The sequence below is a fragment of the Linepithema humile genome, chromosome 1 (assembly GCF_040581485.1).
Source record: "Linepithema humile isolate Giens D197 chromosome 1, Lhum_UNIL_v1.0, whole genome shotgun sequence".
Lineage (NCBI taxonomy): Eukaryota > Metazoa > Arthropoda > Insecta > Hymenoptera > Formicidae > Linepithema > Linepithema humile.
Window position 1 is genome coordinate 41634593 of NC_090128.1, and position 23366 is coordinate 41657958.

The following is a 23366-nucleotide window of genomic DNA, read 5'->3' on the forward strand; positions in this document are numbered from 1 at the left end:
TAAGTTTAAATGCCCAATTGCATATTTTTTTATTAACAAAATAAATGCAAATATGCAAGCACAACTAATAAAATGTGCAATTGAAAAATTATATGAAGTAGGCGTAATAGTACGTTCATTAACATGTGATGGAACAAAAACAAACCTTTCAACGTTTAAATTACTTGGATGTAATCTATTTACTGACAATATAAAAACCTTTTTTAAACATCCACAAAATAAGTCAAATGTTTATTGTATAATGGATCCATGTCACATGGTTAAATTAGCACGTAATGCCTTAGCAGAAACAAATATTTCATCTAAAGCTGGCTTAATCTCATTCAGTTATATTAAAAAACTGCATACAATTCAAGAAGAAGCAGATTTAAAACTTGCTAATAAATTAAGTTATAATCACGTTAATTTTTCAAATAAGAAAATGAATGTACTTTTGGCAGCACAGGTATTAAGTAGTGGTGTTGCTGATGCAATAGATTTTCTTAGAACAAGTGGAGATAAAAACTTTATAAATAGTGAAGCAACAACAGAATTTATTCGTATCATTGATAGATTATTTGACACGATGAATACAAGAAACGGTTTTGGTACAGGTTTTAAGTCACCTATGACGATTAACAACTTAAAATTAGTCAAACAATTTTTTGATGATAGCATCACATACATTTCGAGTTTAAAAATAAATGACATTAATATTTTTGTCCATTCTCGAAGTACTTTTGCACTAGGATTTGTTATAAATTGTCAAAGTTTTTACAATTTAGCACACGATCTATTGTACAAAGAAGTAAACGCTTTACGATATTTTTTAGCATATAAGTGTTCTCAAGATCATTTAGAATTATTTTTTTCATGCATAAGAGGACGTGGTGGATGGAATGATAATCCTAATGCATTACAGTTTAAATGGGCTTTACGGCAACTTTTGTTTCGTAATTCTGTACGTGCTAGTTTTAATGCAAATTGTTTAAGTGACAATTACGAAGTACCCTCTATTTTAAAATTTCGAACGCCAAAACGTACAATACATGATGATAATTGTATAAATATAAATGAAGAAGAATTGCAAGCCCTATCAAATTTAATAGATAATGTAAATTTATCGTTTCTTCAACAAAATATTTTATATTATATAACGGGTTCTATTATTCGTACACTTCTTACTGAAATACATTGCCATCATTGCATAAATATTTTAATAGAAAGAAATATGGAAAGATGTAATACATTTCATACTTATGCAATTAATATCAATAAATACAATTCATTCACTTCTTTTGTTAATCGAGGAAAACTTTATTATCCATCAAATGTTGCGTTTCAAATTGTTCAAACTACAGAAAAAGCTTTCAAAATAGAATTAGCTTCAGGTCACATACAGAATAATTCTTTTAAACAAAATATTGTAATCAGAGTCATGCAATTATTATTGCCTAAAATAAAACAATTATTTATACCTGAACATCCTCTTCTTGATAATACGGGAAGTGAAGATTTGCATGAAATTCAAATAATTAAAGTAATAGCAATGAAGTATATAAAACTTCGCATTTTGACTTTTTGTAAAAAAATGACAGAACGACATTTAAAAGAACGTGGAACAAAACGCGCAAAATTGCATAAAACTATTTTATTTAGTCACGTATAATCGTTTCTTGTTCATCTTTATTTTGCTTCGTTTTTCTTTAGTCACAATGTGCATTGTGCAATATTTTAATTTGAGGCAATTGTGATTTGTTATTTGATTTTATTTTAATTATATATTTTATTTTAAATGTATATTAATTTTGTTTTACTTTAATTTCAATTGTGATTTAATTGTGATATTATAATTAATAAATGTAACAAAATTATAATATTTAAACAAATAAAATATAGAAGTGTTTAAATGTATTAAGTTTTTTTATTTAATATATATGTATACATACATGTTATATATTAACAATTTTTATTAAACAATATACATTGTTTTTATTAAATAATTTTATAATATAAAAATAAATTTCAACATATAAATTTTATAATTATCCAACAATTTCATTTTAAAGCATAAAATTTTATTTTTATGAAGGCGAATGTTTGTAGAACTAATAGTAGCTGTGAACACGTGACCGAGACTGTTGGTTAGATAGAGAGATCCGGGTCCAAACAGCTATCTCCATCTGACCGGTCGAGAACAAAGGCGTGCTCGTTCCAGTATGGTATATAGTTCAATGAACGGACGGCAAGGACGCGTGACGTAAATAGCTTCGCTTGTGGATATAACATGGACATGAACCATCTCAGAAAATAGACGTGACTTTTTGACCGATGCGGAAAATGGACGTGGCTATTTAGTTCCTAAGCCGGCCGGAAATGGACGTGCGTCACTAGCGTACAGCCTAGAGAAAGCGTCGTACGGAAAACGGCAGCGTGACCTCTCTCAGGTTTCTCTCTGCTAGTATATGCTCCCTCCTGTTTCTTTTTACTCAATGGTCCGTGGCATGATGTAAGAAGATAGGTGTACCATTGCGCATAATGGCAGCCGTATGACGTCAGCATGATAGGACAGCCAATCAAACGTGGTCCAAAATGCATCCGCGAAATTCTAATATAGAATTATCATATTATTAAAATGTAATTAAAATTTATAAAAATATCTTATAAAAATAATAAATTTGCAATATAAAATACAGTAGCAATAAATGACAATTACCCACAATAATAAATAATATCAATTAATAAATATTATATAGAAAATTAAGTGTTTCCAACACAAATGTGTGAATACATATATTTAATATCTCTTATGATATCTCGTATGATCAGTACGACTTATACAATTCTTTACACAACACGTTGGCATAGTTTTTAAATATCTTTTAATATTATTATATTTAATAACCTTCGGTGTCAACCGTGGGCTTGTTCGTTTTAGCTGCACTGGGGCAGCTCTGGGTCTGCTCTAAACAAGATAATACAGGACAAACTATTTATCTGTTCTGTATTATCCTGTGTAGAGCAGACCCAGAGCAGCCCCAGTGTAGCTAAAACGAACAAGCCCCGTGTCAACATATTTTGGCAGCCATATTACTTTTTAGCATTTTGGACCAATTCCTGATTGGTCGAAGAGCGATCATTACTTTGGACGACTGCGCATTCACGGCAATGGTACACCTATCTTCTTACATCATGGTCCGTGGCTTCGTCCCTCTATTCCTTAGTCCGTGCTCTCCGGGGAAAACTGGCAGCTCTGCTTCTGAGCCTCACACAAGCGAGAAGCGCGTACATGTGCTGCGCAAAGCGTTCTGCGCAGCGCATATACGCACTTCTCGCTTGTAGGGGTTCTGAAGCCGGGAGCTCGGTAGAAAACATTGCATCACTAGTTAAAGGTGTAAACAGATTTTCTAACCTCTAAAATTGTCATTTTGGCTCATTATTTTTTTTATGGTGACGAGCAATTTTAATTATCGTGCAAACTTATCTTATGTAATTTCCACGTAAAACGTGGAATTATTTTTTAAGTTATTTGGCTGCTGTTCTTTATTTAATGGGTAAGCCGAAAGATATAAGTACAGAAGAAGATGTAAATTTAGGTAATTCTGTGTCCAATGTATCTGTATCAGATCTTGTATTGTATAGAATATATATGGAATTCTTATGTTAAAAGTAATATATTTTGCAATTTTTTATTATTAATATGTTTGTCAGATACAAGTGACGTTCCATCGCAGAAAAGGCATAAAAAACATAAACATAAAAAGCACAAAAAGAAAAAGCTCATGCATGATGATAGCGAGGCTCTTGTTGACATCTCATCTGAAAAGAAAAAGATAAAAATGAAAAAAGAAGATGAAAGAAGGTAATATTTCATTGTGCTTTTATCTAATATATAAAACTATATATCGATGTTTTGTTTTTAAGATTTACTATTTGAATAAATTGTGACAATTTAAAAATAAGAAACTTTTTAACAATTTTTAATAATATTTTGCATGATCTTAACAATATTTATATATATTTTTTTTTACATATAGAACATTCATGACTAATAATTATTACATGACTTATTATTTTCTAGTTTGGAGAAACGTGAAAAGGTATTGAAAACATTGAGTATACCTACAATGAGTACTGCACCTTCTCCAAAAGCTACTGTAAAAAAGAAAATGCCAAAAAGCAATAAGGGTAAAGATAGTGGAACCAGCAGTGAAGAAGAAAGATGGCTTGATGCTATCGAGTCTGGTAAACTTGAAGAGGTATTTTACTTAGATGTTTTGTATAAATATTAAAGAAAATATGTCTGACATTCTATTTCTATTTTGTATATGCTTGCAATAATGGTTACAAGATTGGTAATAATCATAAGAAATAACAGCATGCATTTTGTATTTCAGGTTGATGATGAATTAAAAAAAATTAAGCCAAAGGATCCCAAATTAATGACAGCTCGACAAAGAGCAATGTTTGAGAGAAAAACTGATACGGAGACAAATTCAAGTGTTGAACAACTGATGTCATTGCCAACTGGTTACAAAGAAAAAGTCATGACTGCAGAAGCTATACAGAAGGCTGCTCTAAAATCTCTAAAGCGAAAACAACTTGCTGATGAAAAAAGAGAAAAGGATAAAGTAATATTTACAAAAATTCTTGAAAGTTTTGTTTTGTGGCCAAGCGTTATAGAGATAATTTATAAGTAAAAACGTTCTTTAATTATTTTTGTAGAAAAAGACAATGGAAAGATTACTTAAAAAGCAAGAATCTAAAGCATCCAAAGTGATCAGTAAAGGAAGATTATCTAGGCGACAGGTGCCATTGGTAACATATCGATTAACAGTCGAAGGAAGTTCTATATCTTTACCACCTGGTGAGGATTTTCCACTTTCTCCCACCAAAGAGTAAGTGATAAAATTATTATTTATTATTGGATTTATAAAGAATTTTCTAATAATATTTAATATGTATATCAAATTCTTGTAACCTTTTTTAGGAAAAGTCAACCAAAACAAATTCTTTGTGGTATAAAACAATGTAAAAATCCAAAAAGATATTCATGTTCAAAAACTGGAGTACCATTATGTAGTTTAAAATGTTACAAAGCTAATCTCTTTTTAACTATGTAAATATTATATAAATAATTTTAAAGCGTTTCGATTAAAAAGCTTAGTTTATAGAATTATATATATATATAGTTTAGTTAAAATTGTCAGCTTGTTTATATTGCTACGATTAACAATTTAGTTTGATATGAAACTGTTCATCGATTTCGATACATAAAAGAAGTATGAAATATCATTATTTACAATAAAGAATAGAACGAACTTTCGAAAAGAACTCTTCAACAATTGTCATATAATTTTAGTAACAAAAGTTACATTCTTTATTGTAAATGATGTTTTTTTTCATATTTTCTGTATCATACCAAATTGAATTTTGTGTATATGTGTATGTGTGTGTTATTATTTCATTCATTTTTTTCTGATATATTATATCCTAGAATTCACAATTAGCTTTGTTAACAGCATTGTTGAGAATAAGTTTTACAAAAAATTTTGATATAGTTTTAAAATTTTAAAACTGAAATGTTTATGTAAAATAAAATATGACAATAGAATAAAATCAGATTTCGGTGTTTCTATGTTTTCTTGCAAAATCCATGTCTGTCACAGTATTCATTTTTACAAATTTATTTTATTGCTAAAAGGAATATCATACTTGACATTTTTAGCTGAGACTTGAACCATTTGGGTTGAGTCTCAACTAAATAATTTCTTTACTTTCAGTAAATTTGTTACGAGTCGCCACAGTCGCAATGTTAGTATGGCGTTAACAGCGTTAGAGTTGATATTGGTTGATATATCATAATAGGAGCACAGTATATACAACGTCGATTGTAAATTAAAATTTGTGATCTAATTTTAATTTTTTTATATCGCAGAAGATTAATTCACATATAATATAGAACTATTACAAGAGGTATAGTGTTAAACATATAATTATTTGTTATAGTCAAGCATGTAATGTATAATTGTTTATTTCTAAGAATGTTATTTTCAAAATAGAATATAATTAACTTCTAAATTTATAGTTAATTTAAAAATGTCGTTAATTATTATAACCAAAAAAAAAAGTCGATTTAAATTACATTTATTATTATTTCCAGCAGCAATTTGTCAGAAATGTTATCATCAATTGTGAAAGAACATCAGAGCAAGCAAGTGATAAGAAAAGAAAGACAAGGTAAGATACAAATTATTGAACTTTATATCAAAGTTAATTATCACAACTGTTAAAATCTGTAAATGATATAACAGAACAAAAACGAAAAGAAGCTGTTCAGGCTGCAAGCAATTTAACGCAAGCTCTTGTTGATCATTTAAATGTTGGGTAAATATAACATTTGTTTCAAATTTGATTTAACTTCTATATATATAATCATATAAGAATAAGAGATATTGTTATTACAGAGTAGCTCAGGCGTATTTAAATCAGAAAAAACTAGATGCAGAAGCAAAACAATTACAGCATAGTGCAACCAATTTTGCCAAACAAACACAATTATGGTTGAATTTGGTAGAATCTTTTTCAAGTGCATTAAAGGAGATTGGAGATGCAGAAAACTGGGCACGCAGTATAGAAGGAGATATGAGAACAATAGCCACTGCCTTAGAATATTCATATAAAGGTACAAAATTTAATAATTTATAATATTCAATAATATAAAATTTTCTTATAACCAAATCCAGATGAGTAATGTTATTATATTTTATTCTTAGCTACACAAGAGAATCAAAATGTTAGCAATACTTGAAGATATTAAAGTGCAAGATACTTTCTCTGATTATGACAAAATTACAAATGAAATATATTTAAAACTATTTGGTTAGGTATACCATTCCTGGTTTTTTCAATTTTATATCATTATTATCTCACACATTTTTTAAAAATACATATTTATATTTAAAAAATAATCTTTAAACTGCTAATAAAAAATTATTGAATTGTTAGATAATATTTCTGATTTGTTGGAAATAATAATTATTAATTTTTTTATGCACTTTTTTTATGGTGTAAATTATAAGATACTTTATATTGCTTTATGTTCAGCATAATGCTTGGCGATAATAGTAAATATATAAAAGTTATGTACTGTTACATGTATTTATGATTGAGAAATATAGTATTTATGTGAAAATAGTGAATAGTTTTATTATATGTTGTGTTGTCTTATATGGAAAATATTTTTAAATAATATATTCGACACTAGTACAATTGTTTAATTAACAAATACGTGTATACTTACCGTTGGGGCAATATCGACGTTGCATGTGATTGATAAAACCATTTATCAGTCGTAGTAGTAAAGTCGACGATGCTTGATAATTGCTCAAGCACATCTATTACATTAATAATGGGAGTAAGAAAAAAATTACTGTAGACATAGAGTACATGCTGAAACATGTAGAAAAAAGTTTATTTGCCGAAAATGTGGTATTCTTTAATCGGGACTTGGAATTATTTCGATATTTGTTCACTATCTCTCGCAAGCAATTTATTCTACGATGAACTTAATAAAGTCAATATAAACAATGTAATGTTTATTTAATGTTATAATTAATTATAAAAACAAAAATTTTATATTTAAACTACGGTTTGTTACATAAAATTGTACTCAATGCTACTGTCAGAATGTAATGAAGATAAACAAAATTCGTCGAGGAAAAGTAAATATATAGTCGCATGACGTTAAACATATCACCAAGCATTATTCATTCACATTCGCTAGCAATAACAAACAGAGCAATCTTCTACGATCAATTTAGTTTCCAGAGTTCTCAATGTGTCTTTTCTGTATAACACGACAAATGTGTGTGTGTGTGTGTGCGTGTGCGCGCGCGCGTGTGTGTGTGTGTGTGTGTGTGTCACATACACGTCTTGATACAAAAATAATAAAGCTACAAACATGTATAGCTATTCAAAACAATTGTTAAAAAATAAAGTCTTTATGCAATTAAAAACACTGTTTCTATATTATTAGATATATATCTGCATGTAAATATTTTATTTATTTTTCCTAATAAACAGCAATATTGAAAATAGTAAAATTATATATGAGATGATTTTATTCGATATTTTCGCAAACCATTTTTAATTGATCTTTTTTATCACTGTGAAACAAAAATGCCGATTAATAAGGACAATTGAAAATAATAACTAAAACAAAATCTTTAATTCTTTAAGCCTTCTGAATTTGTCTAAACTTGAAACATTCTTAACTTTAACTGAAATAACACTATTGATTAAATATTATCAATAAAAATATAAAATTATTTAATAAACTATAATAAAACTAATAAAAATATAATAAAAAAGTCGTGTTTGCAATTATATCACAGATGTATCGGTTTATAGGAATTCGTGCCGCAAATCGTTTATTTTTTTATTTACTTCGTGCTGAATACGGAGCGAAAAAAAAGTAGCTGTCCTTCGTTTATCACACCCTCGCATAATTACGGACGTTTATCACAACGTTTGATCGGCTGTGCGGGGACTAAGGGAGTGATCGAAGTTACAGTGTTTACACAAAGGTTTTCTTTTCACAAGTAGGTCTCCTTATAGCGACGATGACAAAGGTTTCTTCAGTTCTACGCGCGATTTTCATCGAAGAATACGTATAACACTGAGATAACAAAATTATTTTAATTATTCGTCATATCGGAAACATCGTATCGGATAAATTGAGAAGTACTTTTACGAATACATTATTTGCGTTTTTGTATCATGTAAAGTGACACTTTTTATTTTAATTACATTAAATTGAATATTAGTGTGTATTATAATTTCACATATTGTCATGTAAAATTAAAGACGCGAAAGAAATTTTGATTGTGTTTTTCGAACATAAAGAAGTACATATTAACACTAATAAAAATGGCACGTAAATTATGTTTACCAATGTAATCAACAGTAGATACAGATCGCAGCTGATCGTGATTATAGATGTAAATCGCGACACATCATTGACACGAAAGACCTAATATTACTTGTCAGATCGATCGAAGAATACTGCGAACAACGACTGTGTTTTTGTCTGTATGCGTAAATACAAGACATTGTTGTTGCCACCGTTGCGTGGCGAGTTACACAGTAAGCTGGGGGAATTGTAAATTATAAATAAAACTTAATGAATACGCGGTGATCCTATTAGTGGAAAGGTAAATACAAATATTCTTTTTAAATGAATAATAAATATAAATAAAATGATGGAAAATCTCATTTTACTTCTATTTATTTCTGTTGCTTTACATTTTGAAATGTAAATGTGTGTATGTATGTACATTCTACAAGGGGTAGTTCAGAAAATGGTGTATCAATACACGGAAAAATTAATTATTCGATAAATTAATAATTTTTACCTTTAAACACTGATAAGGCGCAAATACGCTTTCGCGCATAAATATACAATGTAATATTGTTTGCGTGTGTATTAAACCGACAATAACAACTTTCGCTTTTATTATTCTCGTTTAACGCTGGCCTAATAATACGTTCTACATAGGAAACAGCATGATTGCGGGAACATCGTGCTTATCAATTGGATCGCACGCGATAAAAAGATCACCCGGATTTATTTTCTTCCTTGTCCTCGATGAGACAAGTCCTCGAACGAGACCAAACTGAGATCAAAGCTCTTTTTACAGATCCTGACTGAAAACGTGCCTCTGCACGCGCGCATTTTCTCAGAAAGCTCGTCGTACATTCAGGTGCGCATGCCATACACGAGTGTGTATTTTCGAAGGATAATCATCGGCCAAGAGCGTTCGATCGTCGACAACAATTATTCACCGACAATCTGACGAATACGAATGGACGAGTACGCGAGTGCATAAAACAAATGCATCCACACTGTGACCGGCCGCTTCCTGTTGGCGATTCTCTCCAATGTACAACGCGAATTCCGTAAATCTCAACGGTGAGTTTTGACAAAAATAGCTAACTGATGAAAATAGCTTTTCCGAAAAGTCTTAAACTTTGTGCAAAGAAACGAGGACATTTTGGGATTTTTTTGTGACCTTTCTTCTCGCAACGCATCTCTGTCTCGTCGAACACAAATAAAATCTGCTTGATTGCGATATATAGTATATCCCGTTTTGACTCTAAAGTGTTGTAGATGCAGCAACATCTTAATATAATTATTATGTGATCGTAGGAATCCATCCAATGCAGCTCGCGAGTTATTTTGCGACCGCGCCTGTGAATATCATTGACGATATGTCTGAAAAAATGCATGTGCAATGGAATGATTTCGATAAGCAACAAACAACAAACAAAATGGCGAATAGTAAGATGATAGACAATATATAAATTGCCATTTTCTTTATAATTTATATTGTTCTAAATTTGAAGTAACTTTTTTAATATAAGGAACAAATAAATTATATTCATCTTTCCGAAAAATAAAATAATCCTTATAAAAATATTGATAAACGTTAGACAATTAGAGATCGGTACACAAGATGAAGCTTAATGGCATGATTTGCAGAATTTTAACAATTGCGCTACATAAAGAAATCCCCAGTATAATTTATTCGAGGCCACAAGGCCTACACTCGTGTAAAAGACGATTAAAATCGATAGTGGAATAACGCAACGTAATTCTAGTGTCTGTAGACAAGCCCTCAAAGCCCGTGGACGAATATGACGTAAATTCCGATGGCGCGAGTAACAAGTCGGTAAACAGCGATCTATACCAAGCGGTGTTCCCGATCTATCACCTCAGCAAACTGTCCGGCGTATTTCCGACGAGATTTGTCGCACAGGCATCTGGCAGATATCAAGGCCGATTGAGCATCATCGACAGCGTTTACAGGTGACGATGAGTGGTCGATTCAAGTTTTCCGTGCAGATATAGATCAATCTCAGATCAATATTTTAGAAATGTATATGTTACCTGTTATATCCCAAGTAACTTTATATCCCAAACGAAACTAAGGGGGTTCTGTTAGGAAAGCACCGAGTTGTCACGTTAAATAGGCCTAGCATCATCTATACAGAAACGTAGGAATCTGAAAGTTGAGAAAGTTCAAGCTTAGAAATCTCAATTATTCATAAGCATATTTGGAAATAATATTAGGCGTAAGAGTAATTGAAAAAAAAAAGAATGAAAAAAGTTCCTACAAATTGATGAGAAATAATGCGTTGCAGTATATTCCTACTAACATGTCTGATCAGCGCCGAGATCTACGGCTTCTGGCGCGACTTGAGAGACGGATGGGAGCACAGCACTCGACTCAAGTCGCAGAACGCGGTGATCGTCACCAGCAGCGACGTGTTGGGCGTGATGAGTCTCACCACCGTCGCCATCATCGGCTCGATCTTGCGCTGGAAGCAAGTGCAAAGCGTTATTGATAAACTAGTCGACGTAAGTCTCACTTAACTGACCGTTTATCGTTGCCATAAATTATCGAGATTATCCGCATACGCGGATTCATCATTCGGTTCGTCTCTGCGTCAAGTGCGACGAGAAAATAGGGATCATCTCGCCGAAGAAGGTCCGACGGTACACGATCCTTCTGACACTCTGCACCGTCTCCTATGCCATCATCCTCTCGTGCCTCGACGTTTACACGTGGAACCACGAGGTGAAGCTAAACAAGAAGCTAAACGACAAGGGTCCGATCAACTACCTTCCCCTGTACTTCATGTACATAGTCATCATGATGATGGAGGTTCAGTATGCCGTTGCCACGTATAACATTGGCCAAAGGTTTTCCAGACTGAACAAGTGCCTCGAGAACATCCTCAGGAGCGGCAGGATCACGGATCAATTCAGGAAGGATCTTGGATTGGGTGCGTGTGTCCCTTCAATAAATCATCACAATCATCGTTCTGCAATCATAATCAATTTAGACATCTTTTTGAATATCTTCGAAGTTATTGAGCACACTCTTAAAATGATACGAACTGTTCTCTTAGCCGGCGACCTTCGAGATCAAGGACAAGTTCCTATGTACATTCGGCAGGATTTGGGAAATACTCGAATGTTTAGGAAATCGAAGATCATGGATTCGTCTGGCACAAATGGTACAATTGTCTATCGTATACCTAGAAATAGTTTTATTTTCAATTTTTTATTTCCTCGACTTTTGTTACGCTTGCAATGAGTATAATCGATAAAATATTGTAACAAAAAAAACACAAATTGTGTATAGCACAAATTGTTGAAATAAAAAATTTTTGTCAATTAAATGATAATGATGAACCTTTTGTTCAGATGGCAAAGGTTTCACGGACAGTATAGCCCAACTGGTGACAGTTCACGCATCACTGTGTGACACGGTGACACTTATAAACACCGCTTACGGCGTCATTATACTCGTAATCACAATCACCTGTCTGATACATTTGATCATCACGCCGTACTTTTTAATAATGGAGGCCGATGGAAGACGAGAACCGTTATTCCTCGCAGTGCAAGGATTGTGGTGCGTCTTCCACATTTGGAGATTACTCATGATTGTACAGCCCACGTACACGACTACGATACAGGTGAGAAAATCTAATAAAAATAAGTGAATAAATCAACAATTTACTGTCGAGATAAAAATGAAACATTGAAAGAAATTTCAAGAACTTGAAATTTAAAAATCAATCCTCTTTCCTGAAAATCAAATAGTTTAAGCACTTTATGTTTGAAAGAAAGCAAAGATTCCAAAATGCCTCACCTATTCTATCGCAACTCCACCGTTTTATAGTTGCTTATCGTGCGATTTGTGCAACTGTCCTCAGGGAAAGAAAACAGCGGTCCTAGTCAGTCAATTGCTGTCCGCGAATCACGACAAGGAAGGCAGGAAACAGCTAGAGATCTTTTCGCTTCAGCTTCTACACCGCCCGTTAGAATTCTCAGCGTGCGGACTTTTCACTCTGGATCGAACTCTTGTGACTTCAGTAAAGAATTTTGTTTCAATGTGCCTGCGTGCCAATTTCGTGATAAATAAACACAAACAAAAAAAAAATAATATAAAATTGATAATTTTTAGATTGCTGGCGCCGTCACGACGTACCTCGTGATACTCATTCAGTTCCAAAAGGAAGACGACACGAAAGGCAATTACGATAGCATCTTGAAGAACGCCACGCAGATACTGAAAAACGCATCGACGCTTCACAATCTCACGGCAGGAAAATTAGGCCTGATTTAGGACAAATTGTGCTTTTTTCATCCATCTTTTTTTTATGTTCTCGAGTCTATAATAAAGCTTTTTAAAAGTTAGTACATGTCGCCCATTTATTTGTAAAATATTCACGATCAAAAGATTCACGTCGAGATGCGAGTCAAATCCGGTCAAAGATGCAGATTTCACTATAAAATCAGAAAATCGAAACGCGCGCGCGCGCGCTAAAATCAATAGAGCACACAGATACATGACACGCAAATGATGTAAATCAATTCCTTAAACTAAGCACGAGATTTACAAGAGGCTAAATACAATAATGAGCGCCATTTGTTTGCGTTTACAGATAGATTTAATAACAGAAGGGATCGATGTGTGTGTGTAAGGTAAAATATGGATGTGAGAAGTCGATCGATAGCAAACGCGTGCGATGCGATAATGACATTTAATGAATCCCAATTCTCGTACATCGGCAATGATATAAGAAATACGATTTCGTTCGTCTCGCTCGACCCGACAACTAAATCAATCAACGAACGATCGGTTTTTATCGTGATCAATTGACAATTAATTAGCACTTTGCTTCCATAGTGTAGTCGTCTACAAAGTTAGACGTCGATCACAGCCTATCCGAAACATGCCACTCGTCACCCACCCGTCGTGCTGAGCGCGGAGATACCTAGAAACGGGTAAATCTCAGAGGATCTCCCTCTACCTCTCGGAAAAAAATACCAGGAATCTTAGCTCGAGTTATTTCCTAAGGTATATACAACGTATACTGACTCTCTGCCGTATTTTCTTGGTACCCGCTACATACTTGTTCGTACAAATTATTAATCTAGCAATAAATATATTAAATCGCTCAGGAGAACCTAAACACGTTACTCCAGATGCCACATGTATCCGTTAGAAATCATATATAAATCCAGCGACGGCGACGAGCTTGCGGCCGCGCAGAATTAGGTGATGCTGAACGGCGATTGATTGATCCGAAGCAGTTCCACGCCGGAAAGCTGCTTTCCTTTCAGCTTTCCTCGGGCATTCCTTTCCCCCGCTTCCGGCTCTTCTCCTCAATTCGCCGTGGCCGCTGCGACGGACGGTTGTGTTTTCTGATGCGTCGCTTGCAGTAGCTTGTCACAGCAGATATCTTTCGTCGTGGTCGGCGGCAGTTTCTTCGCTCTTTGACACGTTACCGATTGCGGCGGCGGCGGCAACGGCGGCAGCGGTGGCGCCGTCTCGACGGAGGGGTCCACCTCGTTCTCCACTTTGGTGCTCTGATGGCGGGCGTTACACTGGCACGAGCTCGTGTGATGGTGGTGCAGCCGCGCGTAGCAATCGCTGCATACCCTCACAGGATTGTAGAGCTGCTCGCTAGGCAAGGGGGTGGAGTTCTCGGAACAATCGGCACAGAAAATCTTGCCGCAGCATCTACGTACAACGTGACATGTTTAAGATTCTCTTCCCGATTATCTACAGTGCACTCTCCTACCGTAGTTAGTAGCAAATTTAGCGTTTCATCGCGCGAAATGCATACCTGCAGTGATGCTTACGTCTACCGAGCCAAAACTCCGTGTTACATCCCATGCAACGAGTCACGGCGTGATCGGGAACCCAAAGGGTGGGCGCAGGACCCAGCTCCTCCACGGCTTCCCAGGACATGTCCGACGGTAGTGATTCTCCGTGTTCACCAGCGCTTCCCACCGAGTCCGGCAAAGAGCCCTGTGCGAGTCACCGCGTGAGTTTCATGTTACATTCTCTGTATAAATGCGTGTAAGAACTATGTCACCGGTCGAGAGACTCTACTCACGATATCGTCGATACGATCGGTCTCTGCGTTGTGATTGCAAACTTGCTTTATTAGTGCCAGTCTTGTCGTGTGTAATTCCTTCCTCAGAGCCTCCTCCTTGAGCTAAAAAGATAATTAAAACAATCGTTGACTTCGGAGAGCGGGGCATTGTTCTGTCTCGAGCGTATCACCGGACTATATGCTTTCGGGAAACATCAGGAACGTGATTAAAAAACACTAATAATCTGCTGCTTTAAGTACCTTATGCTCTACGATAATTTGTTGTACTCGCATTTGGACGTCACAACATATGACAGGAAGACCGTCAACATCGTCCAGCCAGTCAGGATTATCTAGCATAACGTCCTGATGGGTTGGAGAAGCTGGACATATGCTACTGGGAGTTCTTGATATCAATGGGGCGCTAGTATCACTCACGTCACTACCCTCGTTGTGATTGCGATTGCACGATGAGCAAACAATCCGTCCGGTGGTAGTGCCGGTTTCGATCCACGGAGACACGATATCTCGCGACGAATTTGTCTGTGGTCTGCGAATTTTGCAAATAAATTACGCATTCGTCTACATTTCGCAGATATCAAGATAAAAAAAAAAAAAAACCAAGCACTCACGCTTCCTTCTCCCCATTCACTGCTGTAACGACAGAGTCATTGTTGGGTATCAAGGTATCAGTGGAACTATCTACCGAAGGATTAGCGGGTGAATCGCTGGACACTTGATTTGTGGTACATTGTTTTATCTTGCTTTCAGTCTCTGATAAATTTTCGTTTGCATCTTGACTCTTTTTACTGTCCACATTTTTCACGCTCTTTTGATCAGCATTAGTCTCAAGCGCCAAAGAATCGAATTTTCTGCGGTGGACATGAAATTGACGAATGTACAAGCTTATCGTACGCAGTGTATTATGTAACGTTGATTACGTACTTTTCCATAGAAATACTTGGATCGCTACGTCTTCGGTGCAGATAAGCCGCGTGATCGGGCGCGTGCATAAGATCGCCGTACGACCTTGTTTTCGTCATCTGTCCCTGCGGTTCCTCGCTCTCGCCACCCTCGATGTCTATCATCGCCACCCTCTGCTTGTCGTCTCTCATACCGAGAGACGATTCCATCGAACCCAAATACACTTCGGACCACAGAACAAGATCGCGCACGTTGCAACTCGGCCACAACACCTAAAGTAGCAGAAGAAAAATTATAGAAATCATAATCACTTTGCATGTGCAATTATATTAATCACACGCCGATATACTTGATTGACGTACCTGATTCTTTAACGGCGAATACAGATGATTCACAAACGCAGTTGAGTTGAGGAAACGCCAAACGGAGAATGTACGTTCCCGTATCCTTAATTGTAGCCTCTCCTGCCTAGTATTACATAAGAATGTGCCAAATAATTGCGAGTACGTATGTTGGGCCAGTTTCACCTGAAACGCAATTGCTCGAGTTCGAATCTTCAAGAGTGTATTAATATGACATCATAAGAATATTATGTATATTTACAAGATACGCAGACGACATTTGAAAACTACATCGAAATTGCAGAATCAACTGATGCACGCAGTCGAGCCACTGAAGAAATACTGGACAACGTTCATTGGGATCGTCACAACCGATCGTTTGTCCGCATCGATCCGCAAACTTGTGTCCAAAGTCTAACCACTCTCTCTCAACCAAAACTTGAAACCCCTGCAACGCGGAATGGAATGGCAGAATAATAAAATACCCCGGTTCACTTTACTGCCCTTAAAAAATTAACAAGCATACCTCCATAGTACGATAATATGGATCGAGTAATATCTGTGCTAACGCGACGATTTGCGGCGTTCTGTCCCAGCCGTCGCTACAATGCACTAATACTGGTCGACCGTCCCTCTCAATCGCGGACGCTACGGTGACTGCCGCTCGTAATAAGCCCGACATATGCTGCAACCATCGCGTTCCCTCCAGCAAACTTAACCAACTGTAAAACAAAATTGGAAAAATAAAAATTAGTCAGAAGTTTAAATGTATCGAGAGAATAAGTGAGTTTCCACCAGCGCTATCGAGACACCGTTTGACAATCCAACAACTTACTTTGGTTGATCCGCATCCGATGCGCAAAGTTGTCTCACAGCGTGAAAGCTCTTTCGTATCGAGTGAATATTCGGCAAATTCATAAATTGTATGTCACAGCTTGGATAATACTCGGGGCACTCGCAACCGCCGCCGCGTGCCCGATTCGCTACGGCCGTGGTGTATGATCTGGCGTCGACGATTAAAACCTTCTGTAAATAGAAAAATTACTTATGCAAAAGATACGCTAGATATTGAATTTCTTAGATAAATAATCAATTTGATGAACTGAACATAACTCTTGACCGGAAGTTCTCACCTTGGCAGCGCTCGGTGTAATATCGTCACCAGCGTCGGAGTATGTAATAGGCGAGTCTACCATCGTAGATTCGCCTTTATCATAGCTACACGCATCCGCGAGAGCTTTTAGAAGATCCTCGTCCTCGGAACTTCTCCAACCGAGCCAACCGACTTCCGGTTGGCTACTACGAGCTATCACGGCGCCATTATTCACATGCCTTAAGATACATAAATATTATATCGATAAATGTCATTTCATTATGAATGATATCACATATATTATAAAAGGAAGAGACAAATACCTCCACACAATGGCTGGAATTCGTCTGGAACTTCGAAATTTGGCAACAAATTCGAGGGTTTCGTCAGAAATGCAAGCGGGAACTAAAAGCTGTGGTGGGTAGGATGGGCACATCCGATAATCCTTATTTATTTGACTGATGCGCCATGTGCCATGTAAATTAAACTTTAATCGCTCAATCTAGAAATATCACGAGAATAACACTTGTACCGAAAAATTTCTGCACTCACTCCACTGTAAAATTAAAAAAATATATACTCACTTCTGAATTAAAAGTAGTAATATAAGAACTATTATCTTTTCCGAGCCTAGGATAATCTTTGCCCTCCTCTATGGACCATGCATAGTACGCGAATGCAAATATATCCTCTATACTCTTCCGTGGATAGGTCACTTTGTGTAATCGTTTGAACCATTCCAAACAGTGTTCGTTTGTGGTAAATGCACAACTAAAATATAAACGTTGACAGTGTTTTTTTTTTTTTTTTTTATTAAAGTTGCTACACAAATCTATAACACCGCACATAATAAATAAGTGCGATTTCATAAGCGCAAGAATATTAGATTCTAGCGCAAACAATGATACTGAACTAGACGTACCTTAAAGAACGCGCGTCCTTACATCCAATGTGCAAATAGAAAATCTCTTTGACTTCTAATTGCTCGATGAGACCCAGAGGTATATTGTAACATGTTTGGCTTAATTGCAGGTAAAGTCTATAATTTGAAAGTGCCAAAACACCGTCCGTTGTCCGTCCCAATGCCACAACCGATTCCCCACTTAATGGCGTGAATGGAATCGTCAGCGATTCATCCTCGCACTCAAAGTGTGTGTGCTTGGGAAACAATTCCGAGGCGTGCAAGTGGCATATGGACTGCAAACTGGTCGGCTCCTCGGAACTCTCCATTTCTTTGCTCTGTGATATAAAACAAGCATAAAATTATAAAATGCGATAACATTTTCCTGATTGGCTATATATGTTTCAAGTGTCATATAAGCATGAGATTGAAGCAGATAAAAGCCAATAACGACGTCTATTGTTTTTATCTTCATTGTGTTATTGTTCTTGATATCAGTATAATTCTCAATTCGAAATCGATTTACCTAACACAAGAAACTTTATCAGCAATTATCTGATGCCCCAAGAATTAAGATGCCTTCTTGTCTCCTGTAACATATTATTAATTTATAATAACATCGTGGGCGTTCCCCTTCCATATATATCTATATATAGCCCACAAATGTTTACATTGTCAACAACCTTTAGTATGTCTTATGACTAAAAATACCAATAATATTTCATTATTCAATTTTATTGCTCTAAAGTGATAAACTGATGTGAAAAATATCCATCAATTTTGTAAAAATTATTTAATTTTTTTTTTAAATATCTCATTCAATTTATATTTAACTATCTCTATAAAATATTACTATAGATACTTGCATACAACCATTAATTCTAGAAACATGAAACTGCAAAAATGTAAAAAAGTTTTCATACTTTTATTTTGTTCGTATGTAAATAAATTTTATGCTTGTAATCAATGCACTATATAATTCAGTTATCAGTGCATTCTTGCTGTTTCTGTTTATAAAAATAGTAGCTTATTCATTTCAGCTGACTTTCTGACTGACATCTCTCATAAGTCTCAAACATACATCTGTATCACTTAAGTGCAGAAAATGCAACTTGAACAAACAACTCCATTAGTGGCATATTTTTGATCATATGAAATTTATGGACTGAATTCTTTTCGACATATTTTTTATTTCACTCTTTTGATTTATTTATAACTATGGAATGCTCACGAACCATCTCGGGGCACATCCTCGTCTCGCATACACAGTTTAATCGCAGTATCGCAGTGCGCGCACGGGGAAAGCAAGTCCGACTCGCTCTCTGCGACGCTCGTGCGCGGCGCGGCCACCGACGTCGATTACCGCCAATTCCGGTCGACCGACTTTTTTTTTCTGTCTAGATTACATAGGTGGGATCGCGACCGCATAGAAAAGGACAGCGACTGACATTTAATTAATTAATTCCGACTCTGTGAGAACTCATGGTCGCTATGCAGTTCTCTGTGCATGGTCAAACTCGAATGCCGAGTTGTTTTCCTTTTCAGCTGTACTTGAAACAAATATATATATGGACTGTAGAGATAGAGCATAGAAAGAATAGGAATGGAAATATCAGTATTAATACTAACAAATCGAATAATTTTATAATTTTCACGACATGCAACGCGTATCTCAGATGCAGCGTATATTGCATCTACAGATCGCAGTTGTACTTTCTGCACTTTGTCTTCAAGTCCAAACTTAACCCATTTTGACATTTGAAATATAATTTAAATAAATAGCTCTATCAGGTCGTCTTTTAATTTTTACTGTTGTGCATATTTACTCTTTTTTTTTCACCAATGACTGAATATGAGCTTACTGCAGAAAGATGTATAACGTAGTGCAGCTGAGATGAATAAACTCATTATTGCGAAACACAAAATAGTGCAGCGCGACGCAACGCATCGCGAATGCAATGTCGAACGCGAGTATTCCCATCCCGCTTTATTCCATTCTGTATCTATCGCCGTGCTGCTCGCCTGGCCTTTTCTTCACTCTTATTATTATACGACCAAGCTCGACATGTGTCAACCTTGAAACGCGCGTCACACACGGCGCGTAATTACTCGCATGATTACTCGCTCTCTCTTTTTCTCTCCTTCTCTCTCTTTCTCTCTACTTTGAAAGAGAGCGTGTAACTGCATACAATATCATGCGAGAGCAAGTAGACTCGCTTCTTACTCACTTCTAGATCGCAAGGTGTCCCACGCAATAGACGACGCACGTCGGTTTGTCTCCAAGATTTCTCTCTCTTTCTCTCTGCCTGATACACACACTCTCTCTCTCTATAGTCTATTCTCTCACGCGGAATCCATGAACCAAGCACTGCCAGATACGCGTGCTAACCGAGGGGAGACGCCACGCATTAACGATGTTGCTCTGCCATGCAGGGCATCGTCCTTATAAACACTACCGCACGGCTAAATATCAAGGACCACAGATGGATGCGTAGACGGAAGAGTGTAGGTTGAACGACGAAAAAGCAAGAACAAGCACTCGGTGGAGACGGCGGCGGCGGCGGCGGCGACGGCGACGACGGCGGCGACGATCAGTTCTCATTACGGCGGCTGGCTCATTGGAGTACGCGCTCTCCCGTGTCGTCTCGCCACGGCACGGAGATTCGCAGCACGTTCATAGCGGACACGGGGTTTTGCAGCAGCCGAAATATATATATATATATATATATACTGCGATAACACGTAGCGAAATTTATACGCTCACGAATCTTTGGACTCGAAACTCTCACTACTACACCCGACCGACGTGAAAGCTGTTATACTGACAGGTCGTTATATGTATGACTTAAAGGTGGCTTTTTATGAGCTGTTGCGCATGCGGTGTGCATTGCAAAAACGGAAGTGCCGGTCTGTTCGTTTTAATTGCGCTCTCTACAGGTTGCTTTTTTTACTTTATTTTTTTTTTCAAAACTCAAATGTATCATAGAAAACATTCATTTATCATGAAAATATATTAAAAGTTGGCAATAACAGATAATAAGAGAATAAATAGTTGCAACGATAATGTTAGGCTAGATCAGATAATACAATTGTCTAGAATTCAGAAATAAAAATGACAATCATTATAATAAAGTTTATACAAAGTTGCAGAAAACTCTTTTTTGTGAAATACCCTTTATTTTATATATTACAAAAATTAAATCCAATAGTATTTTTTTTTTTTTTATTTAAAGTAAATCAAGATTAGAATATTACAGGGCATAAATTCACAACTGCTATTATCAAGCCGACCTGTTATTTTTAATAAGAAAATTTAAATCAAGTAGAGATAGATACTAGAGTTAGTCAGAAATTATCCGCAATTTTTTCAAGTAAAACATAATTCGAATGTTGCGGATAATTTCTGACTTATCCTCGTATGTACTAATCTGCTCCAAGATTTCTTTTATTAAGACATTCAATGCATTTGAAATGAATATCTAATAAATCTATATTCTTATATAAGATCAAATAATATCATCTTTATTGATGATAATATAAAAATGATAAACTTACACTGATTGATCAACAATGTCTTAATAGTATTGAAGCACTGAAGCTGTACTTAATCTTGACTATCAAGTATTCATGTATGTATCACGACAGAAGTTTCTAGCTCCATATTATACACACAGTTTTCCATAATCACGACTTCCAGAAATTTGGATTCTGTAGTAACCGTCTCTCAAAAGTCTCGTACCAACTTTGCAGTGTAGACAAAGGCACATAGTTCTCAGTTGGATTTGGCGTCATTTGCGCCTGTGTCACTGTAAAACTGGTTACATAGTTCACAAAACTGTTCAGCATCTTCTGCACAAATTCAGCAAAGGTGTTGGTTGAGGTTGCAACAACTGTAGCCGCTTGTTGTTCAATCATCATCAGTGGTTCAACTGACACACCAATCTGTGCAACGTGTGAGATCTTGCCAATGCCAAAAATTCCCACATTGCTATTCTCAAACTCATGATTCTTCTTCAAATTTGACATTTTGAAGATAGCTGAAGGTTTGGAGTTGGAAATGTATCCAAGAAACTGCCAGTTAGGTGGTGCGTTTGAATCTGGCCAACTAAAATACACTGCAAACAATTTGATATTTCAAATGATCAACTCGAGTACACAGAAAAACATAACTTCTCACAATAACACGTATTCAAAAATAATTCTTATTGCGCTCTATCTTACCTGCACCCCCAATGCCATCAGGAAAGGGTATAGTTCCAGTAAGAAAGACTACTATATAGTTAATGTTGTCAGCATCAGGCACAGTAATCAAGAACTGATTCTCTCCTACTTGTTGAAAGTCGGTTTGTACCTGAAAGACAAAAGTTATTTAATAAGATAAAACAATCTTACAAGTGCCTAATAAATAACTTTAAACTGATTTTTATTAAATAACTTAAATTTTAAAATTATATAAATGTAGATAAAGTCAATAAACACTATAAACAAAGTTTGATACTCACAAGTCGTCCAGCTACGAGTAAACCGAACATTTTTGCCAATATTTGTGACGCATCTAGGCTATTCTGCTACACTTATCGTTTATCCACGTTTATTACACAGGTCTAGAGAATTACTCCAGTATAGTATGTTTACATACCAAACTTCAATCGAAAATTTTCTAGATGATACCACGATACCAACCTAACCACTAATCGACATTAGTCATGAAACACGTAAATACATAAAATGGAAACTTGATACATCACAAAAGATGTATTCATGAAGGCTGCAAATTTAAAAATTACCATAATTCGCAATTTTCAATGCCAAAATCTTGAAAAAAATAATATTATGAGTAAGTTAATATTTTGCCTAGCATTTTGGAATTTAAAAAATATTGTTTATACATATATATTATTTAATACCTTTTACATATATTCTTTCTCATAGTTTGTCATAAATTTTATTCTGTAATATTAATTTTAAACTATTTAATAAACCATTAAATAATTTTCACGTTTACTAATGACAATACTTTAACAGTTAAATATAGTTCCTTGTGAGATAAGCAACATTATTGTAGAATGATTTATGTCGAATGACTACATACAATACGACACGACACAACGTGACGTAAAAATACACGGATGGAAAGTGCAATAGAAATAACGATTATATCACTTTG

The 23366-nt window shown here is 35.5% G+C and overlaps 5 protein-coding genes across 11 annotated transcripts; 3 read left to right on the forward strand and 2 right to left on the reverse strand.

Moving 5' to 3' along the window:
• The first annotated feature begins 3192 nt into the window (after positions 1-3192).
• Positions 3193-5611, forward strand: LOC105673658 (INO80 complex subunit B). 3 transcript variants are annotated; one of them, XM_012369446.2, is made up of 7 exons: positions 3193-3371; positions 3505-3575; positions 3691-3841; positions 4061-4238; positions 4377-4610; positions 4705-4877; positions 4970-5611. In XM_012369446.2, exons 2-7 carry the CDS (start codon positions 3530-3532, stop codon positions 5100-5102), a joined length of 915 nt encoding a protein of 304 aa, XP_012224869.1. In that variant the 5' UTR covers positions 3193-3371; positions 3505-3529; the 3' UTR covers positions 5103-5611. The 3 variants fall into 3 exon arrangements, with proteins under 3 accessions (XP_012224869.1, XP_012224868.1, XP_012224870.1); XM_012369445.2 differs by having other exon boundaries at positions 3194-3575; XM_012369447.2 differs by having other exon boundaries at positions 3195-3533.
• Positions 5612-5749: 138 nt separating this feature from the next.
• Positions 5750-7176, forward strand: Blos1 (biogenesis of lysosome-related organelles complex 1 subunit 1). Of its 2 annotated transcripts, none has more exons than XM_012369451.2 (5): positions 5750-5955; positions 6143-6219; positions 6294-6366; positions 6447-6664; positions 6756-7176. In XM_012369451.2, the coding sequence occupies exons 2-5, from the start codon at positions 6159-6161 to the stop codon at positions 6788-6790; spliced, it is 387 nt and encodes a 128-aa protein (XP_012224874.1). In that variant the 5' UTR covers positions 5750-5955; positions 6143-6158; the 3' UTR covers positions 6791-7176. The 2 variants fall into 2 exon arrangements, with proteins under 2 accessions (XP_012224874.1, XP_012224873.1); XM_012369450.2 differs by having other exon boundaries at positions 6146-6219.
• A 2378-nt stretch (positions 7177-9554) lies between these two features.
• On the forward strand, positions 9555-13255 carry Gr43a (Gustatory receptor 43a). Of its 3 annotated transcripts, XM_012369432.2 has the most exons (9): positions 9555-9952; positions 10190-10321; positions 10642-10849; positions 11185-11401; positions 11496-11829; positions 11956-12063; positions 12254-12528; positions 12769-12927; positions 13020-13255. In XM_012369432.2, exons 1-9 carry the CDS (start codon positions 9922-9924, stop codon positions 13179-13181), a joined length of 1626 nt encoding a protein of 541 aa, XP_012224855.1. In that variant the 5' UTR covers positions 9555-9921; the 3' UTR covers positions 13182-13255. The 3 variants fall into 3 exon arrangements, with proteins under 3 accessions (XP_012224855.1, XP_067207475.1, XP_067207482.1); XM_067351374.1 differs by having other exon boundaries at positions 11496-12063; XM_067351381.1 differs by lacking the exon at positions 10190-10321 and having other exon boundaries at positions 11496-12063.
• Positions 13256-13580: 325 nt separating this feature from the next.
• Positions 13581-20983, reverse strand: LOC105673649 (myotubularin-related protein 3). Of its 2 annotated transcripts, XM_067351197.1 has the most exons (16): positions 20428-20983; positions 18726-18789; positions 18221-18537; positions 17883-18069; positions 17622-17800; positions 17339-17537; positions 17041-17231; positions 16732-16927; positions 16468-16653; positions 16227-16391; positions 15886-16136; positions 15573-15812; positions 15202-15490; positions 14962-15063; positions 14689-14873; positions 13581-14582 (listed from the first exon to the last, which is right to left on the reverse strand). In XM_067351197.1, exons 3-16 carry the CDS (start codon positions 18526-18528, stop codon positions 14225-14227), a joined length of 3036 nt encoding a protein of 1011 aa, XP_067207298.1. In that variant the 5' UTR covers positions 18529-18537; positions 18726-18789; positions 20428-20983; the 3' UTR covers positions 13581-14224. The 2 variants fall into 2 exon arrangements, with proteins under 2 accessions (XP_067207298.1, XP_012224848.2); XM_012369425.2 differs by lacking the exon at positions 18726-18789 and having other exon boundaries at positions 20428-20559.
• Positions 20984-21688: 705 nt separating this feature from the next.
• LOC105673659 (protein OPI10 homolog) lies at positions 21689-22865 on the reverse strand. The gene is made up of 3 exons (XM_012369449.2): positions 22702-22865; positions 22421-22550; positions 21689-22314 (listed from the first exon to the last, which is right to left on the reverse strand). Exons 1-3 carry the CDS (start codon positions 22729-22731, stop codon positions 21884-21886), a joined length of 591 nt encoding a protein of 196 aa, XP_012224872.1. The 5' UTR covers positions 22732-22865; the 3' UTR covers positions 21689-21883.
• Between the last annotated feature and the right edge of the window lie 501 nt (positions 22866-23366).